General features: G+C 41.3%; 1 protein-coding gene across 3 annotated transcripts in view; it reads right to left on the bottom strand.

The window, feature by feature from the left end:
- Window positions 1–16109, bottom strand: part of KCNH6 (potassium voltage-gated channel subfamily H member 6) — a 151384-nt gene that overhangs the window by 102254 nt on the left and 33021 nt on the right. For all 3 annotated transcript variants that reach the window (XM_089532221.1, XM_089532222.1, XM_089532224.1), the window contains exon 2: window positions 15007–15237. In XM_089532221.1, the coding sequence (XP_089388347.1) occupies window positions 15007–15237 (231 nt within the window). The remainder of the gene's footprint in view (window positions 1–15006; window positions 15238–16109) is intronic.

Below are 16109 nucleotides of genomic sequence, written 5' to 3'. Positions count from 1 at the left end.
GCTTTCAAAAGCATACCTTGAAACTGGAAATACAATGGCATGGATAATCCTGATTTTGGTATTCAATGATGTATCTGTATACTTCAGGATATTGTTTAGTTCCTTCATAGCTGCCCTTCCAAGTCCCAGTCTTCTGATTTCTTGACTACAGTCCCCATTCTGATTAATGACTGAAACAAAATATGGAAAATCGTGAACTATTTCAATGTCTTCATCATCTGCTGTACAGTTATATAAAACATCTGTGCTCATTATTTTTGTTTTCTTAATGTTCAGCTGTAAATCCGACTTTGCACTTTCTTTCTTGATTTCCTTAAGTAATCAATCCAAATCATTGCTATTTTAGGCTAGTAGTCTGGTGCCAACTGCACATCTTAAATTGTTGATATTCCTCCAATTTTCATGCCTCATTTCTCAGAGTCTAATTCTGCTTTACTTATTACTTGTTCAATATTTATTAAGTATTTATTAAGAGTGATAAAATGCAGCCTTGCCTGAACCCCTTGCCAACTGGAAACAATTCAGTTTCTCCATATTCTGTTCTAACAGTAGCCTCTTGTCCTGAGTGCAGGTCATGCATCAGGATAATCAAGCTTTTCATGATCTACACAATCAAAGGCTTTGCTATAATCTATAAAGCACAGGCTAATTTTATTTTGAAATTATTTGCATCTTGCTTTCCTGAACCCAATATGGCTATATGGCATATCTTGCTCCATACATGGTAAAAGTCTTTGTTATAGAATTTTGAGCATCACTTTGCATGGGAGATGCATGCAATAGTATGGTGTTACTGTAATGCCTCGTGTCCCCTTTCTCGGGGACTGGAATGTATATTGAGCATTTCCAATCTGCGGGCTATTCTTCTGTTTTTCATATTTGTTGACAGATTTTAGTTAGAACCAGACTAGAGTCTGTCTTTCGATAGAAGTAGCTTTATTGGTATGCCATCTGTTCCTGGTGATTTTTTTCTCTCAAGTATTTTGAGTGCAGCTTCACTTCACTTTTTAAAATTGTACGTTCATTTTAAAATAGTTCTTCCTTTAATGGATATGTTATCCTTTCATCTCTTTTATATAGTTCTTCAGTATATTGTTTCTATCTGCTCCTTATCTGTACTTGGTCATGTAATGTGTTCGACTGCTGGTTGGAGAGCATTCCCACTCTTGATTTAAATTTCCATTTGATTTCTCAGATCCCACTCTTGATTTAAATTTCCGTTTGATTTCTCAGATCTTGTGGAGGAGGTCTTTTGTTCTTTCTTTTAAGTTGTCATCTTCTCTTTCTCTGCATTGATTATTATAGTAGTTCTCTTTGTTCCTGTGCACAAGTCGTTGAAGAGTTGCAGTCAGGGGTCTGATCCTATTCATGACACTTTTTACTTTTGCTATCATCTATCTCTACTGCTTGAAGAGTTCTATCCATTGAGGTTTCTCTTCCTTTTTGTCTGCAGATACTGTCTTTATGCATTCTTCTTTGACAATGTCCCAGACTTCCGCCCAGAGTTTTTCTGGGTCCTATTAAGCTTAATAATGCAAATCTATTTTCTACATTATTTTAAAATTCTACAAGAATGCTCTTCAGGTTGTATTTTGGCATGATGGTTGGTTCAGTATTCTTCTTTAGCTTTAGTTGGAGATCTATCTATCTATCTATCTATCTATCTATCTATCTATCTATCTATCTCACCAGTTCATGTCTGTGCCACAATCTGCTTCTGGTCTTGTTTTTGCAGGCAGAATGGAGCTTCCCCATCTTCTGCTTCTAATCAAGGGGTCACTAGATGGTGCGGGGAGTGCGGACCACACTAGGTGACATCCTAAGTGGGGTGACACCAAACTTCTGCCTTTTGGCACAAATGGGCTGTAGAATTCACCTGCATTCCTTTAAAATGCTTAAGAGATTGTATGATTGGGGTCAGGCTCAATGAGCAGAGAAAGGGTACATTGATTTTTTCCCCCCAAAAATTAATTAATTAAAAAAAATCAAATCTTATCAAATTTTCACTTTAGCCACATGAAACTAAGTACATGTAAATACATTTAGGCTGTATGGTAATTTAAAGGTAAAATAATGATAATTTTGCTAGTTGTTTTATGTTACAACTATTACGGTTCCATTCAGTGATATATGAGAATTATGATTTATGAGTAACGTTAGTATTAAAAACATTACTAAGGGTTCTGTTTAGTGTGGCATGAAAGGAGTTCAAAGGTATGTGTGACACCATGAGTTACCGCACTAGGCGACGCCAACCCTAGTGATGCCGCTCCATCCAATTAGTCTACTTGATTTCTATATTGGCCATCAGGTGGTGTCCAGGTATAGTCAACTCTTTGGTTACCTTAAGGATGTGTTTGTAATGAGCAAACTGTTGGGCTTGCAAAATTCAGTGAGTTGCTCTCCTGCTTCATTTCTACATACCAGGCCATTTTTCCCTACAATCTCTACTTCTGCAATGTTTCCTGCTTTAGCATTCCAACTGTCTATGCTTAACAAGAAAACTTGTTTTGATATGTGATCAGTTTCCTCTTGGACTCCAGCACAGAATAATAAAACGACCAGGGCAGTATTGAAAAAGATGGCCATGTTAGTCTGTTTTAGCATTAAAAGGCATAAAGGAATTCAATAGCACTTTTAACAGTAACTAGGGACTTTATCATGCAGGGAAACATGGGGAAACTCAGGGGTTTAAAGAGTCAATGTCCCAGGGAAATTGTGCAATCATGGTGAAGATTTTCACACAACATCGCGAATAAATAGGATTTATCCTGGGAATAACCAGGAACAAATCTAGCAAGAAATCATTCACAGAGAAATTCCATGAATTATTTGTTGCTGGTTATTCCCAGGATAGGTCCTCTATATTCGTGATGTGTGAGAAAATCTTCACTGCGATTACATGATTTCCCCTGAATATTGACTCTTTAAACCTCCGATTTTTCTCCAATGTTCCTTCGTGCGATAAAGTCCTAGGAAAAAGAAATTTCTAGCATAAATTTTTATGGACTATAATCTAGCCCAGATGACATCTGGTGAAGTGTACAGCAGTCCATAAAAGCTTATGCTAAAAACCCCACCCCTATTACTCTAAAAGGTTTATGCTACAATTTCCCCCAAGAAGTAGCTGTGTTAGTCTCTTACAGCAAAGTCGGAGGGGAGGAGGGAAAAGAAAGGAATGTGGCACCTTTAAGTCTTAAACCTACATTCCTCTTTTTCTCCCCTTCCTCTTTTTAATTTTTTCCTCAGTCTCAAAGGAGCTACTAGATTTCTTTATGTTTTTATGCTAGAGTAATGTTGCCAGACAGGGAGCATAAGACAGTTCCTTGGCAATGCAGGCAAAGTCCCCTGTCCCGCATTTCCATTAAGAGGAAAGGCTATGCAAAAGCTTCATTTGACCCCACATTATTCAATCCTGACTTTCTGGGATCTTGCCGTGAAGAAATCTTTTCATGTAAATTAAAATGCTGCTGACTGAAGAAATAATGGGGGCATAAAACAAAGAACGGAGATGTGTTTTTTCCCCAGTAACCTTTCCTTCTCAAAATGGCAATGTTCACATGGAAAATCAATACCCACCCACACATTCAGCTTCCAATGTAGCTCGTAAATGGCAGTGAAGGCCGAGAGATGGAGGAGGGAAGAGGGAATTTCAAGTACATGCAGATTGATTCTGAGGGAACAGATGCCACCGTACACATGAACACTATCTGCACCACCACACACAGCTCAGCATATGTCTGTATAACTACAGCTGTTACATCTGACTACAATGTCCAGCCTTCCCCAGCCATTCTGACTGTGAGATTCTGGAAACTTTATGCCAAAAAAGTAACTTTTCTGAGCTTTGAAAAAATATTGTATTCCTCCACTATCCTTCTCTCACAGACAGATCCTGCTGTCACTTTGTCCTCTAGGGTCTAATCCAGACTACAGAAGTAACGTAGTTTGACACCACTTTAACCGCCACTGCTTTAACTGCCGTACTATGCAATCCTGGTATTTGTAGTTTTGTGAGGCACCAGAGCTCTCTGGCACAGAAGGCTAAATAGCTCACAAAACTACACATCCCAGTATTCCATAGCACTGAGCCATGGCAGTTACAGCAGTGTCAAACCGCATTTGTGGAATCTAAGGCTCTCACGGTTGGCAGCCATAGTTTTTTGTGGGGTTTTCAGGCTATGTGGCCATGTTCTATCTAGAACATGGCCACATAGCCCAAAAAGCCCCCAAAAAACTATCAAGCCGCATTATTTCTGCACTGCAGATTAGACCCAGGTCTCTGGAACTGCTAGCTAATAAAGGAACTGAACATTCACACTGAGGAAATGACATAAATTTGTGTATTTATTGTGTCTCTGCTTGCTTTCAAAGCCACCAAAGAGAGACAGCAGTGGGAGAAAGCTGTGTTCTTGCATCACTGGGCAGCTTAAACCATGGGAGGTGGGGAATGCTATTTGTAGGTTTAGTTTGGGGCAGTGAGGTAGATTATTAACTCCTAAGGTTTACAGGAGTTCAATGATTGCTGTTTTAGTATTATTCCCTCCGAGTGGAAGCAGCCATTACATGCTGCAGTTCCTCACTCCTATGGATTCTGGCTCAAGTGACTTAGTTTGTAATGAACCTCTGTGCTGCTGTGCTCTGTCATTGTCAAGCTCAGCTGTCAAGCATCTTGTAAGGAAATTAACTTCTGACTGATCCCCACTAAGGCTGGATTACCACTTCTGACTCAGCTGCATAAAGGCTCAGTGGCTTCCCCCTGCAGTCCCAGACCTGATGGCGGGCTGGCAGAAGAGTCAGTGGAACAGACAGGGCAACAGGGGCTAAAGAATTGCCAGGAGGGGGAACATACTTCGAGGGATGCTGCAGAGCAGTCAATAGCAGGTTGAGGATGGGTTCCACAGAACTGAGGACAGTAGTCCCTACTGAGATTCAGGGAACCTATTCCTGCAACTGCCTTGCTGACCTCCTCCTTTCTCTTCCTCCCTTTTATTAGGGTTCATCTGCATCATAGAAATAATGCAGTTTGGCACCACTTTAGGTACTGTAGCTCCATCCTATGGCATCCTGGGTGTTGTAGTATTACAAGGTCTTTAGCCTTCCCTACCAAAGATGGCAGGATTACAAGGTCTTTAGCCTTCCCTACCAAAAATGCCAGGATTCTGTAGGATGGAGCAATGACTGTTAAAGTGGTACCAAACTGCATTATTTCTACAATGTAGAATAGCTACACCCCTAGATTTTGTCCCATGACTACCTCAAAGCAGAATTATACACCATATTCCTACTTCTATTATTATTATTATTATTATTATTATTATTATTATTTTGAAAAATTCAGATTTCTTAATACAATATGTGCCCATGGTCTATCCTGAGTGACATCACGAGGGCAATGTAGAGGGTGAAGCCCACACCCAGATGATGGGTGACATCCAGTTGGGCCCTTCTCCCACTGTGGGGTGAGAAGGACCAAGAGGCTCCTTCCTGACTTTGTTGCAGTGGCACTGGTCTCATGAGCAGACCAAGAGTACAGTAGAGCGCTGAGTACAGCCCTTTTGCCTTCGCTGCGACAGCGCCAGTCTCATCATGAGGAGGCTGGCACTGCTGCACTGAAAGAGAGGGCTGAGCAGGCCCTTTTCGCCATCCCCTCAGCCACTGCAGCCCCACATATACATCAGGTGACACCGGGGTGGGGACACCACTGTCTATCCTATTCCTTATGAGGCAGAAACTGTTAATTTCTTAGCCATGCATGCAATTACAGTTTATAAACATACTGAATGGAAAACATCATATCACAGAAAAGCAATAATCTGTAGCTTCTGATCACATGATGTTACGGCATCCCCTCATCTTCCATGACATTGTGAAAGAATGCCCAAAGTTCACATGGACTGGACCATGAGTAAGCAACCCACAGCCTTGAGATTAATTTCAAAACACTGTAGTTCTGGTTCAAATTAGATATTACGCATATTCTCTGTGCTTAATACATTTGCCCCCTTCACAGCAGGCTTTTCTGAGAGAGATATACCTCCGCAATCAGATTTGCAAATTAGGCTTGTATTTATCTTCCAGTTACCACTAAACAAAGCAAGATAATGCAAGATGCATAGGTGAAGGCAATCACATACTATGACAAATGTCTTTTGAGGGGGCACTTCTGCAAAAATAAAACACACACAAACATATGACAAAGTTATCATCTAGCTAGTCTGATGTTCTGTTCCTTCTCTGGCAGTCTATTAGATAGGGAGGAAGAGGGGATGACCAGAAAGGGAGACAGAAAAGGGAATGGCTGGGGGGGGGGGGGCATAAAAGAGAAGAAGAAAGATCTCTTCACCTTTGCACTTTGGGTTTTGGCCTACCACTAACTTTACCTATGCGCTTCTGGCATGTAGGGCCATTAACAAATTACTCCCAAAGAAATGTAACTCTCAACAGAAAAAAGCAACAATGGAAGACAAAACTAGGAGATTCTGTGCAACTCCAGTCTTGAATCTAGCAGAAATGTAAACATCATTCTAGGCTCAGTTGTGCCTATTTGCCAAGAAATGTTTAAATATGCATTGTACTGAACATCCAGATCAGAATGAAGTTTCTGTGTTCTGCCTTTTGTCACTCCCCTTCTCACCCCAGCTCTCTCTCCAGCTCCCTCTTTAGCCTTCTAGGCCTCATCTTCACACGGAACACTGGTAAAATTTAAATGTGGCAATCAGAAATATTGACCAAATTAAGCAACAACATTTGCATAATCTATTATGCATATTTATTCCAAGTACAGTGTTTGGGGTTTGCTAATGTATACTATATGAACGGTGTAGTGGTTTGGGTGTTGGACAAGGACACCAGAAGATTAGGATTCAAATCCCTGCTTAGATGTGGAATCCCACTGGGTGACTTTGGGCAAGTCACACTCTTCCAGCCACAGAGGAAGGCAATGGCAAACCTCTGATTAACTCTTGCCGAGAAAATCTCATGATAGTTCTACTTTAGGATTGCCTTAAGTCTGAAATGACTTGAAGTCACACAACAGTAACATACTATAATGCTACTTTATACTATAATGGGCAGGTCAGGTTGACAGGTGAGTGAATATTCTTGGGGCTTTACCTATGTCCTACATGGGAACAATTCAGGTTGATATATGGCTATGTAACCGAAGTATCCCTCTCCAACCTGGTGCCAGGGACATGAGCTTATGATATCCATTATCCACAACCAACATGAGCATGCTAACTGGGGTTTATGGGAGTTATAGTGAGACTAATTTGAAGTTGGCAAAAGTACAGAAAGGGGTAACAAATACATCAAGGGGCTGGATCTATTATAGGCTGTTCAGCTTAGAATGTAAAAGGGGTGCTAAACTGAAGAGAATGAGTAAGTGGTGACATGACAAATGTTTATCAAATCTGCATGTTGTGGAGAAGGTTGTCTATATAGGTGGACTATATAGCCCTCTGGGTGATCCAGCATATCTCTTTCTATATTCTAAACCAAGGATGAGGGCATTGTAAGGGGCAGAAGGCCATTTTCAGTGCTTCCCAACCTTCAGTAGTCTATACCACCACCATGTTCACAGACCAGGACGTGATTCAGAAATTGCTTATGGGAAGTACTGGGGGGTATTTTCTGCTCTTGTGGGAAGGGGAAGCATTTTAACAAAAAATGCATGCCCCAGAGTGATTTTCAACCAAAAAATGTGGATTATTTTATTTTATTTGAGGGAAGTAGTGGATGGGCAGCAATCTAGAGCTCCAAGGCCAATACCCATAAGGACTGTGCATTTCCCACCCATGTTTCAAAGAGTCAATAGAGGGAGAATGAAGTAATGCCTGTGTGTATTCATTTAAAAACACACTCTTCCATCTGTATTCTGCAGAAGCAGAATAGAATATGATCATGAGAGCAGAGCTGGTGATCTGGAGAACGGTGGCTTTTGCTGAATCTTCATCTGCCCCCATTCCACACCCGGCAGTCTTTGATTTTCCAGCCGTTACTTCACAGAAGATTGATCTAAATCTGTGGGCAATGCTTGATGAGTACTCATCTGCTAGAAAGTGGGTTGAAAGAGACATTCAGGGGCCAGTGGAGCATCCTAGGTGTCCTGTATACCTCCTTGATCTACACACTTGAAGAGAAGCAGCATAAGAAATTGAGCAGCATAAGCAAAAATATATAGGACCCGAACAGACAGGTCAAAATAAAGCTGCTTTGGGCCACTTTGGAAGTGTGCTGCTTAAATGATGCATGCGTCCTAAGAGGCCGAAAGCCATGCCAACGCCACGCTCCAGTCCTAAGGACTGGAGTGCAGCTTTGGCGCAGCTTCTGGCCTCTTAAGATGCGTGTGTCTAAACAGCATACCTCCAAATGACATGAAGCAGCTTTTTTTTGGCCTGTCTATTCAGGCACACTGATATGCCTTATCTGTCCTATTAATACAGATCATTGTGTGTGTGTGTGTGTGTGTGTGTGTGTGTGTGTTGGGCATTCAAGTACCTTGATATCTGTATCATACTGGATATATACAGTGTAGGTAGATATTTATTTTCTAGTTCTATGCTGACCTGCCATTTGTGCAGTTCTAGTGCCTTGCTTAGTGTTTCATTTCTTCTGGAAAAAAATGTGGGCAATCTGCCTACTGTTTATTCTTTCTTTCTGGCACCAGACACTGTTTCTGAACATGAGCCACTAACTGTTTTGTCTCTGGTGGGCTGCAGAAGCATGGAAAGGACCATACAAGTCACAGCGTAATAAACTCTGCAGACAGGGTCTGAAGAGTGTGGGCTGGCAATATTGTGAGAAACAGACCTAACGGATAGAGGCTTTGCTGTCTAATTAAGCCACGGCTGCCAATAACACTAGGTCTTTCCCCAGCTGATAACACCGCTTTATAATACAGAGATGGATGATCACAGACTGAGAGTCGAGCAGCAGAGACAATGATATTCATCCAGCTAGTGAGACAGGGTTTTAAAAATAGACATGAACACTTTCTCAAGACTAGCAAAGAAGGGAAAAGGAGGGGAGGGAAAGGGGGAAGAGAGAAAGAGAGAGAGAGAGAGAGAGAGAATGTGCAGTTGGGCAAGAGAGGTCCTGTTATCATCTTCTGGGGCCAGAAGCAGAATGTATCTCAAAGGGATGAAAAGCAGGGAGCAAGGGCTTTTGTACAAGATTGCTGAAGTAGAGGCAGGTAGAACAGAACACACCTTTCTGTGTAAAGGAAATCTATGAAGGCGTGAAAGCAAGAGAGGTGCCTTTCAAGTGTCCTTGACTGCCAGCGACTCTCCCATTATGGACTTCAGTTTTTTTAATGTTGCAGCTGCATCCTCTGATCTCTTGGCTTTCATTGTGCATGACTGTATTTGGTACTGGCACATCTGTTGTGTTCTGATGCCTAGGAACTATTAGAAATAAGATTCTGGAGGCATACCAAATTTTAAAGATGTAGAGTTTGCGGTTTTATAGCTTTTTCCTTGCCTTCAGTCACAGGCAGACTGCTTTTGATTTGTTAGTCTAATATAAACCCTGGAGTGGACTATTTATGCTTAGCCCAGAACTTTTTGGAAACCTGGCCTGGATCAAAGAATTGATCTGCCACAAAAATATTACACAGCTCAAGCAGCTTCCTCTACTTCTCAATACTTCCATTCTGCTGGTTTCATTACTTTCCTACTTACCAAATCACTTACGTAAGGAGACCTGGGGGCCTGGCCTGGGTTTTCATAATGACTTGAACCAAATAGTGCACAGGGCAGAAGATTGTATTAAGAAAGCATGTCACAAGGGGAGGGATTGTGATCTGCCCTATATTTTAACTGAGTAGCACTATTTGTGTGATCTATTCTGATCTAGGTGATGGCTCTACTAAGATATCAGATTCCGGCCAACATGGAGAGGTCATTTGCAGGGTTCCAGGTAATTCACAAGCAATTCACAGGGTTACCAGGTAAATGAGCCAAAATCAGAGCTTGGAAAACATTTTGACTACACTTTCCAGAATCCACTTTTCAGTTTCACTGTAATGTCTCTCCCAAGGATTAGACCAGGGAGTTTATCAAATGGGAGGAATTTCTCTTAAATTCAAATGAAAAGAAAGTGGGGCCAGAACTCATTCACTTAAAATCGCTAGTTTAGCGCAATTACGTGAATGCGCATTGCTTTCGAACTGGCTTCCCATTGCCTGAAAATAGAATGCCATTGCCCGAATTTGCGTGTGGCAGTCTATCACACAATAACGTGAAGCCACACGATTGCGTTCGGACTGACTTCCCATTGCCCAAATTTGCGTGTAGTAGGTTATCACACAATAAGGTGAAACTCCATGATTGCGTTCAGATTGCCATTGGATTATACTTCCAATTTCCCTTGTCTGACAAACTCCCAAGAAAGGGGAACCTTGGTCTAATCTAGCCCACAAAGGGTCCACAATTGGCTTTCAATGCTATGGCGGTTTTTATATTGAGCATGTGTATTTGTCATGCCTTTTAACTTCTGTATATTTTAATGTAATTTTATATTGTTTTTAGATTATTTTAACTGTTTTGTCCCTATTGGCTGACTTTAATTGAGTACCTTATGTTAAGATTTTTTTTCATCTAGACATTTACTGGACAGTCTGTCCGGGTTATTGTCCTGCCCTTTGGTTTATTTTGTTAAGCTTCCCTTCCTTCTAAGTATGTAATATTTATTTGGGATCCTGCTGTGAGTAGAAGGCTATGTGAGGGTTGGAAAATATAAAATTTAGGTAAGAAAAAGGGCAAGGGAAGGAAGCATGAAAGTGAAAAAAGCAAAGCAAGAGAAATTCAGTTAAGGCTGAAAGAGGTGAGAGAATGGGAAGAGTTTTTAAAAAGCTGGTGTATGACAACTGGTCAGGGTAGTCTGTCAAAATTAGGGATTAGTTGATGAGGTTGAGGAGTTTGAGTGGTTAGAGTTAGTCAGGGTCAGACATATTACAAGCCACTGCATATCCTCATGTTGGATATATATAAAATCATAATTAATATCTAGTGGGGAACATGACTGAAAGTCAGGTGTTTTTGGAGCTCACAATGACCCAAGGAAGTTAAAAGACACCTGCGCTGGGGTCACTTGCCTGGTTTAGAGCGAACAAAAGACCTTGGTGCTAAAACTCTCATTTTGCTGAATTAGTTTGCCCATTCTCAGGAAAATATCAGAACTGTTTTCAAACTCTGTGTCAGTCCACAAACATGCTTTGGAGAAAGATTTCTGAGTATAATGATCTTCCAAACCTGAACCTCTTTGATCACTTCTTTTTTAGGGGTGTTTCCTCTCTGAGTAACTAGCACTTTTTTCTAAGTTGACTACTTTTGGGTGCTCCCTCAGCCATGAGCCGAGCATCCAACCTTTTCTCTTTCTTCTCTTTGTCCTTCTTTCATTTACACTGGAGAGACTCTTAACTGGTCTAGGGAGTTTATCAAATGGGAGGAATTTCTCTTAATTTTGAATAAAAAGAAAGTGGGGCCAGAACGCATTCACGTGAATTCGCTAGTTTAGCGAATTTACGTGAATGCGAATTGCATTCGAAATGGCTTCCCATTGCCCGAAAATAGCATGCCATTGCCCGAATTTGCATGTGGTAGTCTATCACGCAATAACGTTAAACCCCATGATTGCGTTCAGATTGCCATTGGATTACACTTCCAATTTCCCTTGTCTGATAAACTCCTGAGTCTCTAGTTCATTCCCTCTGCCCATTCACTTACGTTTTTCCTGTGAAATCTGGGATAACTTCTAGCCAAAGATTTTTAATGTTTTTCTCCAAGATCATTCTTTGTTGATGCTTCCTTACTTGAACTGCATGCAGTGTTTTTCTGCAGACACTTAGACTGGTAAATATGCCTCCATTAACCCTTTCATTGTCTCTATCCACATTCTCCACAACTTTCTTTCTGTAGCTTTGTATGAATCTTGTATGTGTGGCTTTGCTCTTGTGTGAGTAATTCTGCATCTATCTAAATTTACAAATAAAAACCACTTAGTTGTATTAAACTGGAGTTCTCTTGTAGCATTCTTGGTATAAATTGGCTTCAAAGATCCTAACAAATACATTACCAACCCTCTTGAAAGCCTTTGAGCTAAATAATATTCCCCAATGTTTCAAAGAGACACTGTCATTGCTGGTGAGATTTCTCAAGCCCCCACCTTTGTGGGGAACAGAGATAGAAGAGAGTTAGAGTCAGTATCAAAGCTATCTAGGAGATGAATGTGTAATGTGATTAAGATGTGTTAAATTATTACTTGGTGATGTTATATTCAATTTCTGTTCAATAAATCATTATTTTTGTATTATACACTTTTGCCTCCAGGAACGCTAGATATTGGAAAGTTGAGTCCAAGCATGGTGTCTGTGGTAACAAGAAAATAAAGAGTGGTAGTATATGGTGGGGATAGAAAATAGATAAAATCCTACACAGAGCATCTAGGAGGTCTGTACAGTTCGTGGCCACGACAATTGACTGGAGGAGGTCCTCAAATTGGTGGCAGGGGTGCGGATAAGTGGAAGGCCTCACATTTTGTGGCAATGGAGGGATAGGCAGAACTACACAGTATTATTACCTTTCCCTCTATAAGCCAGAAACAGGCAGGAGGACAGATCCAATGGGAAAGAGATGGAAATCACCCTATCCATTCTTTTTTTCCCCTTTGCTACTCTGCAGAAATCTCTTCATTTCCTCGCTAAACACCTTGCTACTGCCATGCAATCTACTACTTTTCCTCCCATCATTTGGGAGTCAAGCTCTCTTTCATGAGGAAGGGACCGACCATTGTTAATTCATGCCCAGGGAAGCTGGTGGAATAGAGCAAGTGAGTCACCATGGATGTAGCCCACTGCAATGACATCAAATGCAAAGCAAAATCCATTGACCCTACTTCAGTGGATTTTAAAATTAGCCCATAGAAAGCAGAATAAATAAATAAATAAATAATATGTAAATCCTCAAACCATCTCCCCAACAAGAGAAATGTGGGAGGGGGCATACATATATCATACAGAACTCCTAAACCTGCCCCCCCTCGACATAATGAAAGAAAGAACCTTAAAGCAAACCAAAGCAGCAAGGTATTTGGGGGGAAAACATTTTTCTAAAGTCTAGAAGTCTTTTATCATATTCGGGAAGATAAATATGGTTATAGTTTTCAGAGGCCTGGGCTTTCTGCTGTACCCTGCCTCTCCCTCCCCCATACAAATATGTTAATTCATCTGAAACTTTCATAAACATAAATGTTGTCTGAAGCTTAAAACTAGACACACAAATGCTTCCATTCTTTTACAGCCTGATCATCTAAACCAGAGCTCAGAATGTTTACATTTTGGATTACAACTCCTATAATCTCCCTACTAAGGGCCTATGGGAGTTGTAATCCAAAAAGTAACTTCTCCAAGATCTGTCCAAAACATACTGCTGGAAGTGAGAACATTCCATGAAATCAATTGATTTCTCTGTCACCTCATTTTTTCAGGGTGAATTAAACGTATTAGGAAAGGGTGAACGCTATCAATAGGAGGACATTTTCAGTCTGCAATGCAATACTTTTAATTAGTACATCTACAATGCTGGTTGTATTACAGGGATTGTTCATAAACTGAAGCACCCTTCTGCTGGGTGGCATCTAATTAATGTCGCAATTAAGATAATGGTAGGTACTTTTTAAAAGCCACTCAAGGGAAAGAATTCCCTTGGTTCTTTTCTCTTCCTTCTGAACTGTGCTTTCTTTGCCTCAGAATAAGAGACAGGGGAGCCAAGTACAGTGTTTTCATGTCACAAGATCTCTGGAATAAGTAGTCTGCTGAGAAGCATCGAAGGTGATCTTGGTGCAGCTCATAACCCAGAAGGGCCAACAGATTGCAAAATGAGCAGAGAGTGATGAACACTTCCCCCTCCTAGCCATGGCTGAAGCAAATGAAATAACTGAAACAATTTCCCTCCTGCCCACTCCTTCCTTAACACTTCACCAGCTGATATTGTTTTTCATTTGGTCAGCCCAGCTTGAGACAGCTAGGGTAGCTCAAGAAAAGCGCAGCAGGAGCACGCAGATAACAACACAAGGCTCATTTTCTTTGGTTGGTTTTTTCCTTCCCTTCTCTTTTACTCTCTGATAGAGAGAGAAGAATCTTCTAACTATCCACTCAGCCAGTGGAAGAATACGATGGAGGGGATGCAGAGCAAGAATTCTCCTGACTCATTCGCTGATGGTATTCCTTTTTGGCTGCTTCCAGAGGGAGGAGTTGAGCTGGGGGAGAAGATTCCCTACACAGGATTAGGGATGCTAAACAGATGCTCTGTTCTTTAACACATGAAATGTTAGTGCAGGAAAACCTAGCACACTATATGCACAAAGCAGGCTGAGTGGTTCTTCTGATGCCCTGTTTGCCACCTCCACTCATGCCTGCCAGCAAGAGAAGGTTCTACAGATGCCCATCTAAGCACTTGTGCAACAGTCAATTCAGCAGCAATGATGAGTAGCAGAGCCTGCTGTGGCTGGAGTAAGAAAATAAACCTAAACAATTACTTTGCAGAATGTTGTCTTGCACTGCTCCTGGATAGCCCCCCTGAAGACCATGCACAACCTGGACTTTGCCTACTCTTGGTTTAAGGAGATTTGTGCAGGCACCACTTCCATTTTGAACTTCTCTCAGTGTTAACCTTCCCATAAGTTATTTCATTCTGCTATCTCTATACATTGCCATTACTTCATTCTGATTGGTTCAATGCATGTTTATGCCAAGGATTGACTTCCAAGGACAAAGGTAGGTGCTAAGTAGGTACCTGTGGAAATCCATGTTGCTTATTATCACACTACAAAATAGATAAGAATCCAAACTGAAGTACAGAGAAACAGTTTTTACATTTGACCTCACTAAAATCAAAAGGCAAGTCACAAGCAGGAAGAGGAGGTCTAGTCACTAGGCTGCTCAATCAATCAATCAATCAATCAATCAATCAATCTGTTAATCATAATAATAATAAAAACACTTACTGTCTTTCCTGTAGTAGAGAATCTCTAGCTTACACTCTTCTGCTCCAAGCAATGCTTGGCCCAGCTGTGCAATGGAGTTGTGGGTAGTGTCAGGCCCTCTGAGGAAATCACAGGTGCACGGCCGCTGCATCACCTCCACCCGGGAGTAGCCAAACATCTCACAGAAGCCATCATTGCAGTAAATGATGGCACAGTCCTCCATCTGTGCATTGGCAATGAGGAACTTGCGGTCTGCGATGGGGTGGAGAAATGAGAGGCAAGTTAGGTGAGTTACCAGAAAACTATTTAGCAGAATTTATTGCACAGTGGATCGTCCACAAAAGGGCCCTGTTCTGTCCCCTGGCGCCAAGCCATCCCCATTCAGTGCTGAGGGGTGCCATTTTCCTCGGTTGGAAGACTTCCGACCAGAACATTTAACGCTCCTCAGCACTGAATGGAGACAGCTTGGTGCCAGAGGACAGAATGGAGCCCTTTCCAGGACAACTAGCTGTGTGATAAAATCCGTTTTTTCCAGGTTGCACATGGCCCCGAGAGTCCCCTTCCAGTTCCCATAACAGAGGATAAACTTCCAAGTTTTACTTTTGGCTTTAAAGGTGATATCCAAGGCTCTGGACTATTTCCCAGATGCAGCCGCTTGAACAGTTTTAGTAATGCTATCCAAAACCCAGAAAAGATTTACTGTCTTGCAGTCATGGGAGCCACCAACTGCCACTAGCCAACATACATCACAGAATGGTCACTTTTTACTATTACATGCAAGTAAGTGACATACAGGAAGCAACTTTAACCTTCCATTTTGAAGCCAAGCCCAGTCCATCTGCCTTGGTCCAGGCCTTGGAGGTAGAGAGGAACTGCTGGACCTCTTACCCTTTCCCTCCACCACTCCCTTCTCCTTCTGTGTCATGTCTTTTTAGATTGTAAGCCCGAGGGCAGGGAATCGTCTAACTAAAAGATTGTATGTAGAGCGCTGTGTAAATTTACAGCGCTTCATAAATAAAGGTTAATAATAATAATAATAACAATAACTTAAGTTACAAACAATTTGGCTAATGTTTCCCTTGTGATCTTACTGCTGGAATGGGAGTTATAAACATCCATTTTTG

This window comes from Sceloporus occidentalis, unplaced genomic scaffold (genome assembly GCF_023333645.1).
Source record: "Sceloporus occidentalis isolate IW3139 unplaced genomic scaffold, rSceOcc1.0.p SCAF_7, whole genome shotgun sequence".
Taxonomy (NCBI): Eukaryota; Metazoa; Chordata; class Lepidosauria; order Squamata; family Phrynosomatidae; genus Sceloporus; species Sceloporus occidentalis.
Note: the sequence above shows the minus strand (reverse complement) of the source record. Positions and strands in the feature narration are given on the sequence as shown.